Source organism: Pangasianodon hypophthalmus, chromosome 8 (genome assembly GCF_027358585.1).
Source record: "Pangasianodon hypophthalmus isolate fPanHyp1 chromosome 8, fPanHyp1.pri, whole genome shotgun sequence".
Classification (NCBI taxonomy): Eukaryota; Metazoa; Chordata; class Actinopteri; order Siluriformes; family Pangasiidae; genus Pangasianodon; species Pangasianodon hypophthalmus.
The window spans coordinates 11,524,451-11,541,280 of NC_069717.1; the positions used below are offsets into that span (position 1 = coordinate 11,524,451).

At 38.2% G+C, this 16,830-nt stretch overlaps 1 protein-coding gene across 1 annotated transcript in view; it reads left to right on the forward strand.

The window, feature by feature from the left end:
* The window catches only part of itpr3 (inositol 1,4,5-trisphosphate receptor, type 3), a 37,262-nt gene that overhangs the window by 6,172 nt on the left and 14,260 nt on the right, over positions 1-16,830 (forward strand). Inside the window, exons 5-31 of the mRNA XM_053236053.1 lie at positions 255-413; positions 626-724; positions 2,709-2,792; positions 3,024-3,170; positions 3,430-3,525; positions 3,624-3,668; positions 5,283-5,422; positions 5,556-5,655; positions 5,854-6,014; positions 6,778-6,919; positions 7,538-7,699; positions 7,949-8,121; positions 9,897-10,016; positions 10,141-10,323; positions 10,527-10,778; positions 11,043-11,187; positions 11,327-11,471; positions 13,362-13,558; positions 13,642-13,762; positions 13,857-13,911; positions 14,023-14,188; positions 14,306-14,674; positions 14,800-14,880; positions 14,988-15,107; positions 15,273-15,395; positions 15,565-15,765; positions 16,393-16,644. Of these exons, the coding sequence (XP_053092028.1) occupies positions 255-413; positions 626-724; positions 2,709-2,792; positions 3,024-3,170; positions 3,430-3,525; positions 3,624-3,668; positions 5,283-5,422; positions 5,556-5,655; positions 5,854-6,014; positions 6,778-6,919; positions 7,538-7,699; positions 7,949-8,121; positions 9,897-10,016; positions 10,141-10,323; positions 10,527-10,778; positions 11,043-11,187; positions 11,327-11,471; positions 13,362-13,558; positions 13,642-13,762; positions 13,857-13,911; positions 14,023-14,188; positions 14,306-14,674; positions 14,800-14,880; positions 14,988-15,107; positions 15,273-15,395; positions 15,565-15,765; positions 16,393-16,644 (4,038 nt within the window). The remainder of the gene's footprint in view (positions 1-254; positions 414-625; positions 725-2,708; positions 2,793-3,023; positions 3,171-3,429; positions 3,526-3,623; positions 3,669-5,282; positions 5,423-5,555; positions 5,656-5,853; positions 6,015-6,777; positions 6,920-7,537; positions 7,700-7,948; positions 8,122-9,896; positions 10,017-10,140; positions 10,324-10,526; positions 10,779-11,042; positions 11,188-11,326; positions 11,472-13,361; positions 13,559-13,641; positions 13,763-13,856; positions 13,912-14,022; positions 14,189-14,305; positions 14,675-14,799; positions 14,881-14,987; positions 15,108-15,272; positions 15,396-15,564; positions 15,766-16,392; positions 16,645-16,830) is intronic.

A 16,830-nucleotide genomic window follows, 5' to 3' on the forward strand; every position in this document is an offset into this window, starting at 1 on the left:
GTTGGATCAAATTCTCTAACTGCAGAAACTGTACCACTGAAGGTTGGTCCCACAAAGGGGTCAGTAAGTTCTCTTATTATGGACTCCCACCACACCATAAAGATTCGCAGATAAAAAGTCGGCCCTTTTAGATTACATGTCCCTGATATCAGTGATTTGTGATTTAGATATAAGTTTATGAATATCTTAAGTTTCTACTCAATGCTGTCCCACACTGCTTCTGTACTATTGTCATTTTGTGTGTGTTCTATTAGCTATTGCACATGAAGAGCAATAAGTATCTGACAGTTAACAAGCGCCTGCCAGCTCTGCTGGAGAAAAATGCCATGCGAGTCACTCTGGATGCTACGGGTAATGAAGGATCGTGGCTCTTCATCCAGCCTTTCTGGAAGCTTAGGGCCAATGGAGACAATGTAATTTACTTTAGCGCACACGCACACACACACACACACACACACACACACACACACACACACAAACAAATAAATGCAAATAATACTATTTAAAAAAATGTTTTGGGAGGTAGTAGTTCTTGATTTATGATTTATGAATTTGTATTTGGCTAGTTGTGTGGCTAGTGATAAAGAAATCCTGCATTGTTTTTAAATGAATTTGAAATCCTCAGGTGGTGGTTGGTGACAAAGTCATTCTGAACTCAGTTAATGCAGGACAGCCTCTTCATGCCAGCGACTATGAGCTCGCCGACCATCCTGGATGCAAAGAGGTGCGCCTGCTTGTTTTTATATGAAAATCTTTGGAAGTGCTGTTCATTTTAAAGCATAGTATTCCATAATTGCTATAATGTAAATTATTGAGTATATATATATATATATATATATATATATATATATATATATATATATATATATAAAATATTATTTATTCGGCTGCTCCCATTAAGGTCGCCATATTTGATTTGGCCCAGTGTTTATCCCGGATGCCTTTCCTGACACAACCCTCCCCAATTTTCCTCTGGGCTTGGGACCAGCACTGGAAGTGCACTGTCTTGTGTATAGATAGATAGATACTTACAGTGGACATGTAAAAAATATCTGCACCCTCTGTTTAAATGGCATGTTTTTGTGGTGTAAAAAAATGAAACTAAGACACAGTAAGTCATGTTGAAAAATTTTCCACCCTGAATATGAAATTACACCATATAAAAATTAAGTGAAATACAAAGAAACATTTTAGGGAAAAATAGGAAAAATAAAAAAAGTTACAATAACCAAGTTGCATAAGTGTGCACACCCTTTTATAATTGGGGATGTGGCTGTGTTCGGAATGAACCAATCACATTCAGTCTCATGTACAAAAGTAATTATCATACAGCTGTGATCAATGAAATTATTTTGATTAACCTCAAATAAAGACCAGCTGTTTCTGTAGGATTTTCTTGACATCTTCTTGGTTTCATCTGACTGTTGAGTTTAGAAAGCATCCATGGTATCTCACTTGTTGAAAGGTATCGATCAGGAGAGGAGTAATTTCCAAACTATTAGCTGTACCATGGAACACTGTTGATGGCCATCAACAACAAATAGAGAAAATGGAGCACCACAGTGACATCATCAAGAACATTATATGTCTCCAAAATGTATAAAAGGACAAGACAAAAACTTACCAGGGAGGCTGCGTGTGAGACCATGAGACCTATGGCAACATTAAAGGAGCTGCAGGAATATCTGACAAGTACTGATTACAGTCTCTCATATTCTTCGCATATCTGGGCTATGGAGTAGACAGGTCTAGACAGAAGCTCTTTTTTCACAGAAAACATCCAAACTCAACTAAATCACTCCAAACCATGTGGCAAAATGTGTTATGGTCCAAATAATAATAAATATAATTCCAAAAGGTATAATAATTCCATAATTGCAAAAGGTATGTTTGGGCCAAAATAAAAGCACATCACCAAAAGAACACCATACCCACAGTGCAGCATGGTGGTGGCAGCATCATGCTTTAGGACTGCTTTTCTTCAGCCAGAACTGGCTCTTTTATCAAGGTGGAGGGAATCATGAATAGCTACAAATACCAGTTGATTTTAGTGCAAAACCTTCAGGTGTCTGCTAGTAAGCTGAAGATGAAAAGGAATTTCACCTTTCTGCACAACAATGACCCAAAGCATACATCCATATTCAACAAATGAATGCCTTAATCAAAAGAATATCAGTGTTTTTGAATGACCTAGACAGACCAAACACCTGAATCAAGCTAAACATCTGTGGGGTGACCTGAAGCGGCCTGTGCACAGGAGATCCCCTTCAAAAGGTTCTTCAGCAAAGAATTAGTTTAGGGGTGTGCACACTTATGCAACTAGATTATTGTAACTTTTTTATTTTTCCTATTTTTCACTAAAATGTTTCTGATCGTTTTTCACTTTTTTTTTTATACATTGTAATTTCACATTGAAGGTGGAAAACATTCTGCCCAGTTATCTTGGTTTAAATTTTTTTTTATATAAACCTACCATTTTAACAGGGGTGTGTAGACTTTTTATATCCATTGTACAAAAAAGAGGACTGTGTGTCTACATTTGCCAATTGGTCCTGGGAGTTGTAGGAGTTAACTAATAATTTTGAAGAAGCTAAAACTGCTCACATTTTGAATTCAAATGTAAAAATAGGAGAAAAACTTTAAGGATCACACAGAAAAGTTAATGAGTCACCCAAATGCCTACATAAGTGTGAGTCTGCCCCCTACAGATCAACTCTGTAAATGGCAACACTAGCTGGAAGATCAACCTGTTCATGATGTTCAGTGACCACAGAGATGAAGTTCTTAAAGGAGTAAGTTCACTCTAGCTTTCCCTCACATCCATACAGATGTCTTTCACTCTTTGATCAGATGCTTTATTTGCATGTTTGTAGAGAAATATACGATCTGAGCTTTTGTTTTAACCTTTGTGTACACATAAATATCATATTCTCCCATGGGTTTAACGCTAGTTTAACACCAGCAAGTGTGTCTGTCAGTGAAGCGTAATGCAGAATCAGAAGTTTCCTTCTTTTCTGGTGTAGGGTGATGTAGTCCGACTTTTCCATGCTGAGCAAGAGAAGTTTTTGACTTGTGATGACTACAAGGGCAAGCTGCACGTCTTCCTGCGTACAACACTGCGTCAATCTGCTACTTCAGCCACCAGTTCTAATGCATTATGGGAAGTGGAGGTACAGGAGGAGATTATACAAAAAAGATACACTAAATTAGTGTAAAAGTTGCTCATAATAGTTGCTAACAAAATAAGTACAGATTCAATGGTTTTACCACAATTCCTGCAAATATCTACTTAGTTTGACATATGCATTAAACAGTCTGATGTAGAGTTGTGTTTTAATTTTCTTTCACAGTTTAATTCCAAGTTTATTTTATGATTATTTTCACTTGAAGTTTTGTTAATGTCTGTTAATTCCTGGGCACTGTTGGTAGGTGGTACATCATGACCCGTGTCGAGGAGGAGCAGGTCACTGGAACAGTCTCTACCGTTTTAAACATCTGGCCACAGGCCAGTATCTTGCAGCAGAGGTGAAGTAACTCATTTAAAATATGAAATTATAAAGTCCTTTTTTAAAGATCAGTGTTTTTTTCAATGGCTTCTTAAATTCTTTTCTTTTTTCTAACAGGAAAACCCAGGCTACAAAGGGGATATCCCTGAAGTACAACCAGCGGTAGGCTGGGGTTATAATGCACTCACCATGCTTAATGCTATGCTTCAAGCTTTTGCTCTTTTTCCGTGTGCTCTAGGTTCATATGCAACCATAATTTACTTGTTACTAATTTGGCTGAGAGTAAGCCAGATTTTTTCTGTCTACACTCACTTGCTGTTTTTCATTGTCAGAAATGAATGCACCTGTTCAGACATGGACAGAGGGTTGCAACAGGGGGTGTAACATTCAAAATAAGTTGGTGGAGTGGTATTTGCCTTTTTTTACATGCACTGCCAAGATTTTTTTTTACTTACAGCATGGCCAGCAAGTTTGTTCAGCTTTCATTTCCTGATATTTAACTCTTCAGGAGGTGAAATGCATGGTCAGTTGAGTCATTGGAATGACTTGGCGAGTCTAAAATGTTCCACTCTTTTCCCCTGATGAAGTCCTTTGTTGTGTTGGCAGTGCGTTTTGGGTCATTGTCTTACTATATTATGAAGTTCCTCCCAATTAGATTGGATGCATTTCTCTGTAAATTGGCAGACAGAATGTTTCTGTAGCCTTCTGAATTCATTCTGTTGCTACCCTCATGAATTACATCATCAATAAAGATTAGTGAGCCCATTCCAGAAGCAGCCATGCAAGCCCAAGCCATGACACTACCTCCACCGTGCTTGACTGATGAGCTTGGTTTGGATCATGAGCAGATTCTTTCTTTCTCCACCCTTTGGCCTTTCCATCACTTTGATAGAGGTTAATCTTGGTTCCAGAACTTTTGTGGCTCATCTCTGTATTTCTTTGCAAATTCAAATCAGATCTTCAGATTCTTATTGCTGATGAGTGGTTTGTGTCTTGTGGTATGGCCTCTATACTTCTGCTCTCAAACGGTGAAGTCTTCTTCGAACGGTGGTTGTGATACCTTCACCTCTGCCCTGTGGAGGTTGTTGGTGATGTCACTTACAGTTTTTTTTAGTTTTGCTTTTCTCAGCTTCAAAATGACTTTTCTCCCACAGATAGCTCTATGGTCTTCATGTTGGTTTAACATTTTTTAACAGCAAATTCAGTCTTCACAGTCAAAACCCAGGGCTCGATCAGAGAGTAGACATTCAGAGCTATTCTATCAATCTATCAGGGCACACCTGGGCAAGAAACACCTGTCAGTCACATGTTCCAATTTTTTTGATCAAGTTTTTGGTGAGGTGTAAACTATGACAGCAAGTCGGTTATTTCTACCAATAAAAATTCGGACATGTTAAATGATAAATCTTAAATTGAAATCTATTTGTTTCTCATTATGAAAATACACACCTGACCATCAAATGCATATGTGCTTGTTGAACATCCCATTCTAAAACCGTGGCCATTAACATGGCATTTGTCCCTTCTTTGAGAGAAGGAGGTTTGATTGGATACCACAGCAGTACCCCCATCCATAATCATGAATACGCTTAATAATATATGAAGTCTAACAAAGCCCCTTTTCTGTGTGCTTCACCCTTTGCCGAGTTACTGCCTGCACTGATGGTCATAAAAATAACCAGACTAAATGATACCATACTAGGACTTTTTTGCACTTGTGCCATGATAATAAAAATAGGGGTCTGTGTCTTTATGAATTTTTCTGTGCACCCTTAGGACACCAGTCGAAGCAACAAGAGGAGCTTGGGGGAACGGATAAAATATAAACTAGTCGCAGTGCCTCATGGAAATGACATCGCCTCTCTATTTGAGCTGGACCCCACCACATTGCAGAAGACTGACTCATATGTGCCAAGGTGCTGCTCTGTCGCTGTCTGGACAAATAACAATCATGCATATAGTCTATGATTATACAGACTAAAATGAAAATCTCTTCATTTTTAAATGGCTCTGTGTGCAAATGTGTTCTCTTTGTTCTCCTCCTAACAGAAACTCTTATGTACGTTTCCGACATCTGTGCACGAACACATGGATCCAGAGCACCAATGCGCCTATTGACATTGATGAAGAGAGGCCCATTCGCCTGATGGTGAGAACATTGACCGTTTCCCTTTCCATGTAGACATTATAATTCTTACAGTTAAGTAAATTGAAGTTATATCATCACAACATTTCTTGGGTTCTTATGAAAATAAATTTGTAGGAAATACCTTGCTGTTAACATATAGTTTCTATGTTTCTAAACTTGACAGTGACGTGTTTATAGCACTTTTTTCTCTCCTTATAGCTGGGAACCTGTGCCACTAAAGAGGACAAAGAGGCGTTTGCAATTGTCTCTGTGCCCACCATGGAGATCAGAGATCTGGACTTTGCTAATGATGCCAGTGCCATGTTGAGCACAGTGGTGGAGAAATTGAACACTGGATATCTCTGTCCAAATGATAGGAGGTCAAGTAAACACATAAGAGCTATAAAAATGCTGAAACCTAAAACAAAACCAATCTCACTGTTATAGTATAGTTGGAGACATGCACTTATTTGAGCTCTTGATGTAGCTTGAGTTACAGTGGATAGAAAATGAATAGACCCACTTTAACTATTTTCACATGTAGTTGACCTATAAACTGGAAATAAAATAGAGTAAACTTAGGTTTGATAAGAATACACCCCTGTTATTATAATATTCCTTAAACCAGGGGTTTGAAAATGGGTCAGAAAATCATATTCAGAAAACAGTGACCCCAAGCATAAGGCCAAAGCTACCATGGTGTGGCTTGTTTGGAACACGGTGGATGTTCTGGAGTGGCCTAGTAAAAGCCCTGACCAAATCCAGTTGAAAATCTATGGAATGAATTGAAGGTTCCATCGGTGAAAACCAAATAACCTCTCCCAGCTTAAACAGTTCTGCAAAGAGGATTGGGGAAAGATCTCCAAGTCCAGGTGTGCCAATCTTGTTGAGAGCTACCCAAAAAGACTGGTAGCTGTAGCTACTTCCAAAGGTGCCTCTACAAAGTATTGGCTCTCAGGAGTGTATACTTAAGAAATGAGGATTTTTAAGTTCTGTCAAGTTTGCAGAACCTGACACAAGCAAAATGTAAAAATTTTGAAAAGGGATGTATTTTCTATCAACTGTACACTGATAAAGCACTGATAAACACCAGCAAGCTATTTATTTTTTACATTCCTAAATGGGTGTTGTTTTATTGTGTAGATATGCCATTAAGCTGCTGGAGGACCTTGTGTTTTTTGTGGTGGACCAGTCGAACACTGGGCAGACTGTGCTGGATGTGGTGATGATCAAAGCCAACCGTGAGAGGCAGAAACTAATGCGGGAGCAGCATATTATCAAACAGGTGTTATGTCTTTGAAATCTGCAGCATATCACTCTAAATAACGATTATTGAGAGGACTAAATGTATGTTTATATATAGATCAGTGGTCCACATGCCTAGGACAAGCAGATTTTGTGTGAAAAAGAGATAAAAACAAATCACTTGATTTGTATTTTAAATGCACTTCTTATTTAATACGACACACCTTGATGCTGTAACTATAGTGTGCACTACTTGCTCTGAAACCCCACAATATGCTATGTAAAAACCTCTATAGAATAGGATAATGATGATATACATGTTTGTTTATCTTAGTCAGTATTAATGCACTTAATTAACTAACTAGGTAGCAATGTATCATTACATTACATTAACTGCCACTATTTAGCCTAGCCAATTAGGTTTCTTGGTGACCATAACATGAGACTGGGCAAGACAATAAATTGATGAGCTGTCTAGCTCAGTAAGAAACTTCAGTCAGAGACAACAATCAGAAATTTCTTGTTGCTAGTTATGGCAAATTACAAATCAGATTAATATATACATATATACATATAGTATGTATATATAGTTATAGTCATATGCCTGCTGTTCATCATTAGGTTAGATGTTGTAACTATTTCATTCATTTCATTTTAGATATTTGGGATCATTAAGACTCCATTTAAAGAAAGAGGAGGGGAACCCCCTTTGCTGAAATTGGAGGAACTGGCTGATCAGAAGAACACCCCATATCAGTACATGCTGCGGCTATGCTACAGAATCCTCCGCCATTCCCAGGAGGATTACCGCAAAAACCAGGTATAAACACACAGAACAATACTATGTGTTTGACGTTTTGTAAATGCCCTTGCAGTGATGATAAAATAAATGATACATACAGTTATGCAGTATATACTATTTTTAACCAAAAAATGGAAATATACTGTAAGGGGTTAGAAGAGTAATTATTATTTAACATAGATTTTGGAGAGCACCACCCATGGCAGGGGACACCAAGTTACATGGAATAACATCAAGTCAAAACCTCTTTTTTTCCCCTGTCCTTAGGAGGACATAGCCAAGCAGTTCGGGTTGATGCAGTCTCAGATCGGCTATGACATTCTGGCTGAGGACACAATCACAGCCCTGCTGCATAACAACCGCAAGCTATTGGAGAAACACATCACTAAAACCGAGGTTGAGACTTTCGTCAACCTGGTGCGCAGGAACAGGGAGCCCAGGTTAGTGCTGTTACAGTCTTAACTCTCTTTTTAATGATCTTCCTGATGATAGTATACAGTTTGCATTTCCCATTGTTTCTGGGTAAAAAAAGAGGAAATGTTGTTCTATTTTACAATTTATCTGCAAGAAATTCAAAATGAGATGTGGGTGTATTGTGAGGAGGTTAAAGCCGGGGTGTCAAATTCATTTAAGGTAACTGGCCACATTACACTTAAGGCAAAAAAAAATCTGTTTAGTGGCCATTATACAACAGTAAATTCCAGTCCACTATTTAACTGTATGATAGGAGAAGCGGTATTCCAAGAGTGCCGATATTTAGTACAAGTTGTGGTTTCTTTGGGAACTATTTTCATTGAGAGAGCAACACCTGTACACCTGCTCATTTATGCAGTTATCCAATCATTCAATCATGTAGCAACAGGACATTGCATAAAATCATTCAGCTACAGATCAAGAGCTTCAGTTAATGTTCACCTCAAACATCAGAATGGGGAAAAATGTGATCTCTGTGACTTTAACCGTGGCATAGTTGTTGTTGTTGCCAAATGGGCTGGTTTGAGTATTTCAGAAACTGCTAATCTCCAGGGATTTTCACACACAACAGTCTCTAGAGTTTACACAGAATAGTGTGAAAAACAAAACATTGAGGGAGAGACAGTTCTGTAGGTGGAAACGCCTTGTTGAAAAGAGAGGTCAGAGGAATGTGGCCAGATTGGTTTGAGCTGCCAGGAAAGATATAATAACTCATATAATCACTCTTGACAGCTGTGGTGAGTAGAAAAGCATCTCAGAATGCACAAAACATTGAACCTTGAGGTGGATGGGCTACAACAGCAGAAGATCACATCAGTTTCCACTCCTGTCAGCCAAGAACAAGAATCTGTGGCTATCATGGGCTCAGACTCACCCAAACTGGGCAGTTGAAGACTGGAAAAATTCCTGTTCTTGGCTGACAGGAGCGGAACCTGATGTGGTCTTCTGCTGTTGTAGCCCTTCTACCTCAAGGTGTGATGTGTTGTGCATTCTGATATGCTTTTCTGCTCACCACGGTTGTAAAGAGTGCTTACTTGAGTTACAATAGACCTGTAGTCAGCTCAGACCTGTCTGGTCATTCTCCTCTGATCTCTTTCATCAACAAAGTATTACAGCCTGCAGACCCTCCGCTCACAGGATGTTTTTTTTCCCACTCAATTCTGTCAACTCTAGAGACAGTTGTGTGTGAAAATCCCAGGAGAGCCACAGTTTCTGAAATACTCAAACCAGGCCATCTGTTACCAACAACCATGCCACGGTTAAAGCCACAGAGATCACACTTTTTCTTCATTCTGATTTTTAATGTGATCTTTAACTGAAGCTCTTGACCTATATCTGCATGATTTTATGCATTGTGCTCCTGCCACATGATTGGCTGATAGGATAACTGCATGAATGTGGAAGGTGAGTGTATCTAAAAGGTACAAATAAAGGTGAGATTGCACATATTGACCCCAGTCCTGTGAAATGCAACCTTTTAAAGTGGTGTAATTTTTTATTTTTTACTATTAATATCTTAGCAAACAGTATCTAGCTAGTTTTGTTTATAATGAAGGTGCATCTTAAAAACTCAAATTAAAATTTCCTTGTCTTTTTCATTTTGTCCTAAGGGTATGTAAAAGTTTGCACTAAACTGTAATAATAAGTTTCAGTGAACCAGAAAAATTGAGCGTATTGAATGTAATGGCTTATACATTGTTTATCCAGTGAAGGTCTTTCTAACAATGCAGTTTTGCTCTAGGTTTCTGGATTACTTGTCAGACCTGTGTGTATCAAATTATGTTGCCATCCCAGTGACACAGGAGCTGATCTGTAAATGTGTGCTAGATCCCAAAAACCAGGATATTCTTATCAAAACAGAGTAAGTCTTTGAAAAATTGAAAAAAATTATGAACAGGCCCTAGATCATACAAATATAAATATATCAGTTAGTAGATTCTTGTCTGATTTGAATAACACGTACATTTACGCGTATATGTGTGCAGACGACGTCCTGCTAAGGTGAGCCATCACACCTCTGAATATATAGAGGACTATACAGAGGAGAATGAGGTATGGTTGATCTGGACTGATAAATCCAATGACTCTCATGCAAAAAGCATTCGACAGCTTGCACATGAGGCAAGACAAGGAAATACCCATGATGAGAGTGTGCTGACGTACTACAGGTATTCCTTTCTGTAGGAAAAAGGGCGGAAAAACTGCTATAATAATGCTGATATTATGATCATGCTTTGTAATAATAATCTAAGTAATCTAGTGATTTAGAATATTTAGTGCATTGACTTACAGTTTTCTTTAAAAAAAATAGTTTTATCCATTTTATTTCATGGCTCACAATAATGTATGACCTGATCTTTTTCTTCTCTAGGTATCAGCTGAAGCTATATGCTCAGATGTGTTCAGACCGTCAGTATCTGGCAATCGATGAGATCTCGAAGTATCTGGATGTCGAGCTGATTTTCCTCTGCATGATGGATGAGAGTCTTCCATATGACCTGCGTGCCTCTTTCTGTAGACTCATGCTGCACGCCCATGTAGATCGCGACCCTCAGGAGCTTGTGACTCCTGTTAAGTTCGCACGGCTCTGGACTGAGATCCCCACCTCCATCAGCATCAAGGAGTATGATCACACGCACATCATTTCCACATCATTTGTTATGATTCCATTATCGACATATGAGTATTGCACTTTAATGTGGACACCACCTAGTTTTGCCCATTCCATATACATTTTTTATAATTGCATTTAGTCATTTAGCAAGAGTGACTTACAAAACATATAGTCTCATGAAACTGTGTAATAATGAGAAAGTAGGTGCTTTGTAGAGTTTGTTTATTGTACATAAGTTGTTGGCCCTAAATCTAAGTCACATTTTTTTTCTAGTTATGATTCTCATATGGACTACTCAAGAGATAACAAGAAGAACAAGTTTGCCAACACCATGGCTTTTATGGAGGAGTATCTCAACAACGTTCTTAATGATGTCTTGCCTTTTGCTGATGAAGAGAAAAATAAATTAACGTATGAGGTACAGCTCTGATGAAGTTCTTTATTACTGTAATACATTTAACATAGTGCTTCTATAATGTTTCGTTTGTATAGAGTTACACTAAATGTCTGTGATGTTATCATGGTTTTCCATGTTGTTATGTTGTGTCCTTTCTCAGGTGGTGAATCTTGCCAGACATCTGATCTACTTTGGCTTCTACAGCTTCTTCGAGCTGTTACGACTGACACGCACACTTCTGGGTATCATTGACTGCATTCCCAACACTGCCGTGGTCAGTCCTACATTCAATGATGATGGCACCAGTAAGTACTAAAAACAATTGGAGTTTCAAATGCTAGTAAGTTTGGAAAGGTTAGGCTTGATGTTCTTAACTACCAGGAGTGGTCAGAAAGTCCAATGTTAAGGACATGTCATTCTTAATGTTTGCTTACATTGTAATTCCCTATTCAATTTTTAAAATAGTTCTAGTAATTGTCCAGCAGCTAATGTTGCTCTGACACCAGTGACGTTTTACTGCAGCTAATATGTCACTGGCTTAGTAATACACTCCTGGCCCAAATGGCAAAATTTAATGGTCTTAACAACAAGTCATTGGTCAGGAAATTAGCAAGAATTAAACAAAAAGATTAAGTAACTTAATATGGGATAGCTTTTCCCTTTGATTTCTTTAAATGTTTAAGCCTTGTGGGTAAACTTGCAGACAGCTTTTTATAGAAAGAAGAGTCAGTGTTGTTCCATTCAGTGTTAATGGCTTCAGACAGTTGATGAGTGGTTGAAAAATGTTTCCTGGTTAGTTTCTGTTTAATGTGAGTCCAAATATTCTCTACAGAGTTCAAATCTGGACTCTGACCAGGCCAAAACATGAGCCTGATGGACTTGTTCTCAAGCCACTTCTTGGTGATCTTTGCAATGTGGACAGGAGCATTGTCTTATTGAAAAAGAACATCTGAATGTTCCTCTTTAGAAAACAACTTTTCAATTGTGGGAAGCAAGCCTTTCTGCAATATCTTCCTGTTTTCCAAACCATTAATTGATTTTTCACAGTGAAGCAGCTCACCAGTGCCAGCAGCTGAAAAGGCTCCCCACACCATAACACCTCTTCTTCCATGCTTAACTGTGGTAGAGATGCATTCAGTATTGAATATTTCTCACCAGAGCATCACCATGCGAGACAAATCATGATTCATCACTCCACACAGCTCTGCTGAGCCACTCTGAATCAAACTTTCTATATTATGCCAAAAACCTCTTCTGTCTTTTAACACATCTTCTAGACACAAAACCTGCTTTAGATAACCATTAGATAGCCATTTTGGGCTTGGCCCATTTTTTTTGCCCAGGAGTTAATTCAGAGCGCTACACACATGTAAACATGCAGCCCTGCAAAATTCAAACATAAACTAACAAAGAAATATCCAAGCGAAGACTAACAACATAAAAGCCTACAAATAACTATAACTTAACTAAAACAATAACTATAACAATAACTTTCTTTTGTTTTATTTATACTAGGGATTATATTCTCTAATTTGTAATTGTTATTAATAAAAGAGAAGTCCAAAATTAAAAGGTTAAGTAATTGCGTTTGATAGAACTCATTTCAGATGATGCTGATACTGTGAGTGCTTGCTTCTTTATCCTGATGAATTTATAGTTATTGGGTCTTTTATTACATTTTTGATGATTTGTAATGATGTACATATGTGTATATTTATTTCATTAATGATTAATGTGCTTTAACATGAATACTTTAAAATGAGCTTAAACTTGTTAAAGCACTTTGAGACTTTGGACAGAAAATAAAGCGTGGAAGAGGAAATAAGAATGAATGAGGATATGTAAGCTTTTCCTGTGGATTAATTGACAGTAAAGTCACAGTGCTGTAGTCTTGTGCATGCGGTAGAGAATGCTTGCCACTAAGCTAGTGATGTGACTGTGTCAGTATGTCAAATGTAGACAGTTTCAACACTCATTCTTGTAGGTTGGACAAGAACTGACTTTACCAGGGTATTAGCTGGAAAGACGTGTAACAAACATTTTAAATAAAAGTATTTTTCATTTGTTGAGATAACAGAGAAGAGATATATGTATAGGTAAATACAGGATTGCCAATAACTTTATATAGTTCTGTGTAACACCACTTATATCAGGTTATTCATACAGGATATGCTCTGTTCTTTAATTCATCTCAGCTAAGAATATCCGGCGCTCCATCCATGGAATGGGTCAAATGATGTCCACCATGGTGCTGAGCAGAAAGCAGTCCATGATGCTTACCGGTGGCCGTAGCATGATGGGTATGGATAATCAAATACGTACTAAGGACAGCATTAACAACCAGGACATCACAGTTATGGACACCAAACTGAAGATCCTGGAAATTTTACAGGTCTGTCTTTACATTCACATTTGTTTAAAGCCATTAATAATAATCAGCACCTCTAATCTCTAATTGATTCTGTTGATATGCAGTTTATCCTGAATGTGCGCTTGGACTACAGACTGTCCTTCCTGCTCTCCGTCTTTAAGAAGGAGTTTGTGGAGGTGTATCCCATGGCAGATGCAGATGCAACATCAGCAGTGGAGAATGCAGGTAAATGATACTCAAAAAGCAACAACTATTTGTATAATTATATAATTATGTATATACTGGTAGTTGATTTTGCATGGTTTTATTTTTCTAACAGCAACCATCAACCTGCAGCACATAGGGGAGCAGGCAGAGGCCATGTTTGGAGTTGGGTATGTGGCGAATAGTCTTCATTTTTTTTCCACATTATTGCTGATCAGTGTTCATTATGCTATGGGAATTATTTGTCTCTGATTAGCTTGTTTGGACTTGCTACTCATTAGGAAAGCGAACAGCATATTAGAGGTGGATGATGAAGGAGGACGAATGTTTCTGCGTGTGCTGATCCATCTCATCATGCATGATTACCCTCCGCTGGTCTCTGGGGCACTGCAGCTCCTCTTCAAACACTTTAGCCAGAGACAGGAAGTCCTACACACCTTTAAACAGGTAAGCCACAATGACACACCACTCCTTCAGACAAACACAAAGGCATCATTTGGCTGACAGTCCACTATCACTTGACTAGATTCTGATATACTGATTTTATTACCGTATTTTATTTAGGTCCAGCTCCTGATTTCTGAGCAGGATGTGGACAACTACAAGCTCATTAAAAGTGATTTGGACCGTTTGCGCACCATAGTGGAGAAGTCTGAGCTCTGGGTGGTCAAGAAAAGTGGCTCAGACAAGAAGAAAGATAAGAAGAAAGATAAAAAAGACAAGGATGATAAAAAAGAAAAGGAAGAGAAAAAGGACAAAGAAGAGAAAAAAGCCAAGGATGATAAAAAAGACAAGGAAGAGAAAAAAGACAAGGAGGGAAAGATGGACAAGGAAGAGAAAAAAGACAAGGAGGGAAAGATGGACAAGGAAGAGAAAAAAGACAAGGAGGGAAAGAAAGACAAGGAAGAGAAAAAGGATAAAAAAGATGATAAGGTGAGCTTGGCATGACTACTGGTTTGCCAGATTTAAACACATAAGAAAGATAGTCAGCTTTATCTCAATACTCCTCTAAGGAAAGTATATTGTTTTTGCATATTGAAAGTCATTTTTTTTTCTAGGCCTCTGCTGAAAACGCTGAACCTGGCCCTTCCAAAGAAAAACTTGAGAAGAGCAATGAAAGCTATCAAAATGTCAAGGAGGTTTGTTGAATTACTCAATGAGGTTGAAGTAAGATGCACTGATAGTTGCTCTGTGAGGGGAAATGCTGTGTATTAAAATAAAATAACACCTATTTTTTCGTATCTAGATCCTGGAGCGCTTAAACAAGATGTGCAATTCTGGGGTTTTTAAGAAGCAGCAAAGGCTTCTGAAAAACATGGGTGCACATAAAGTCATGTTGGACCTGCTGCAGGTCTCTTATGATCGAGTAGGTGGTCTTACAGTTTGTATTGTAACGACACTAAGCTTTAATGTGTTAATTAAAGAATGACAAGTTATTGAGCTAATATATAGTGTACATCTGTTACGTATGATGGAGAATTCTATACCTTTCTTATATGCCTTTTGTGACTCTGGTGTTCTCTATTGACAGAGTGACAAGAAAATGCAAGAGATCATTAAGTTCACCCACCTCTTCCTGCAAAAGTTCTGCATTGGAAACCAAGAAAACCAAGCTCTCCTCCACGAACACCTTAACCTCTTTCTTACCCCTGGAGTAAGCTCAATCATGGGGTCTATTTGAAGAATTTTATTTTTAGCGTCACACTGTATGCATGCTATATGTACTGTATGTAGTATCAACTAATTTAGTACATAGCAATATATAAAAAAATTACTTATAGAGAACAAATGATGCTAAAATTCTCTGTTTTTTTCCCCGTCAGGTTCTGGAAGCGGAGACAGTGCAACATATCTTCAATAATAACTACCAGCTTTGTTCAGAGATCAGTGAGAATGTCCTCCAGCACTTCATGAACTGCCTGGCCACTCATGGGCGCCATGTGCAGTACCTCAACTTCCTGCACACCATCATCAAGGCTGAGGGAAAGTATGTGAAGAAATGCCAAGATATGATCATGACAGAGGTATGGGTTAATGACGAATGTACGATATCATGTTATAAACAATTAGGAGACATGTAAAATAGACCCTTTTTTCCCCGAAGTGTTGAGGCTTCTGTATGTTGTGTATTGTCAGCTGCTTATTTATGAGGTACACCAGTATATTAGGTACACCTCCCTTGTAATTACACTTATTAGACATCTTATGAGGTACATCTACCATATAGTGCACCTTGTAGGTATAAAATTACTGAATGTAGCCCATTTGTTGTTATGCACAATTTGCCAGCCCTCATCTGCCTCCTTCATTAATGGAAAGAGACCACCATACAATCATCACTTCTAACTTCTAACTTAAGTAATTTGCTCCAAGAGCATTAGCTAAATGCTGTAAATGGTACATTGTTGGTACAGTAGTGTTGATAAGGTCTGTGTATTGTTACTGTCTATTTTATTAGACATATCTTCCTTGTTAGTCCACCTGTTTATAGTTAGAAACTATAGCTCATTTTTCCATGCACAATTTCTTTTAATCCTTTTCTAGTTTCTGATCACAGGATGCCATTGGTTAGATATTATTGGGAGGTGGATTATAATTAAACACACTTAATGATGTTAATCTCTGATTTGATCTCCTTTTCTATATTTCAGTTATCAAATTCAGGTGATGATGTAGTGGTCTTCTACAATGACAATGAGTCTTTTGCCAAAATGCTGGAGCTCATGATTGAGTCTAGAGAGGGGGTGCAGGAGAACAGCCCACTCCGCTACCATATTTCCCTTGTGGAGCTGCTGGCTGCATGCGCTGAGGGCAAAAATGTCTACACTGAGATCAAATGCACCTCACTGCTGCCCCTGGAGGACATTGTTAGAGTCGTCACACATGAGGACTGCATCACAGAGGTAGCTTGGTTTCATTAGGATATAACTAATAATATTACTTTGTCTTTAGGGTATAACAATGATACTATTTCAAGCTACAAATATACTACAAATGTTTGATTAAATGAGGCTTTCTGTGAAAAACATGAGGCCCGCAGTTACCTGGCCTGTGGCTTCTCTCTTAGAATGTATGATAGGTGACCTGCT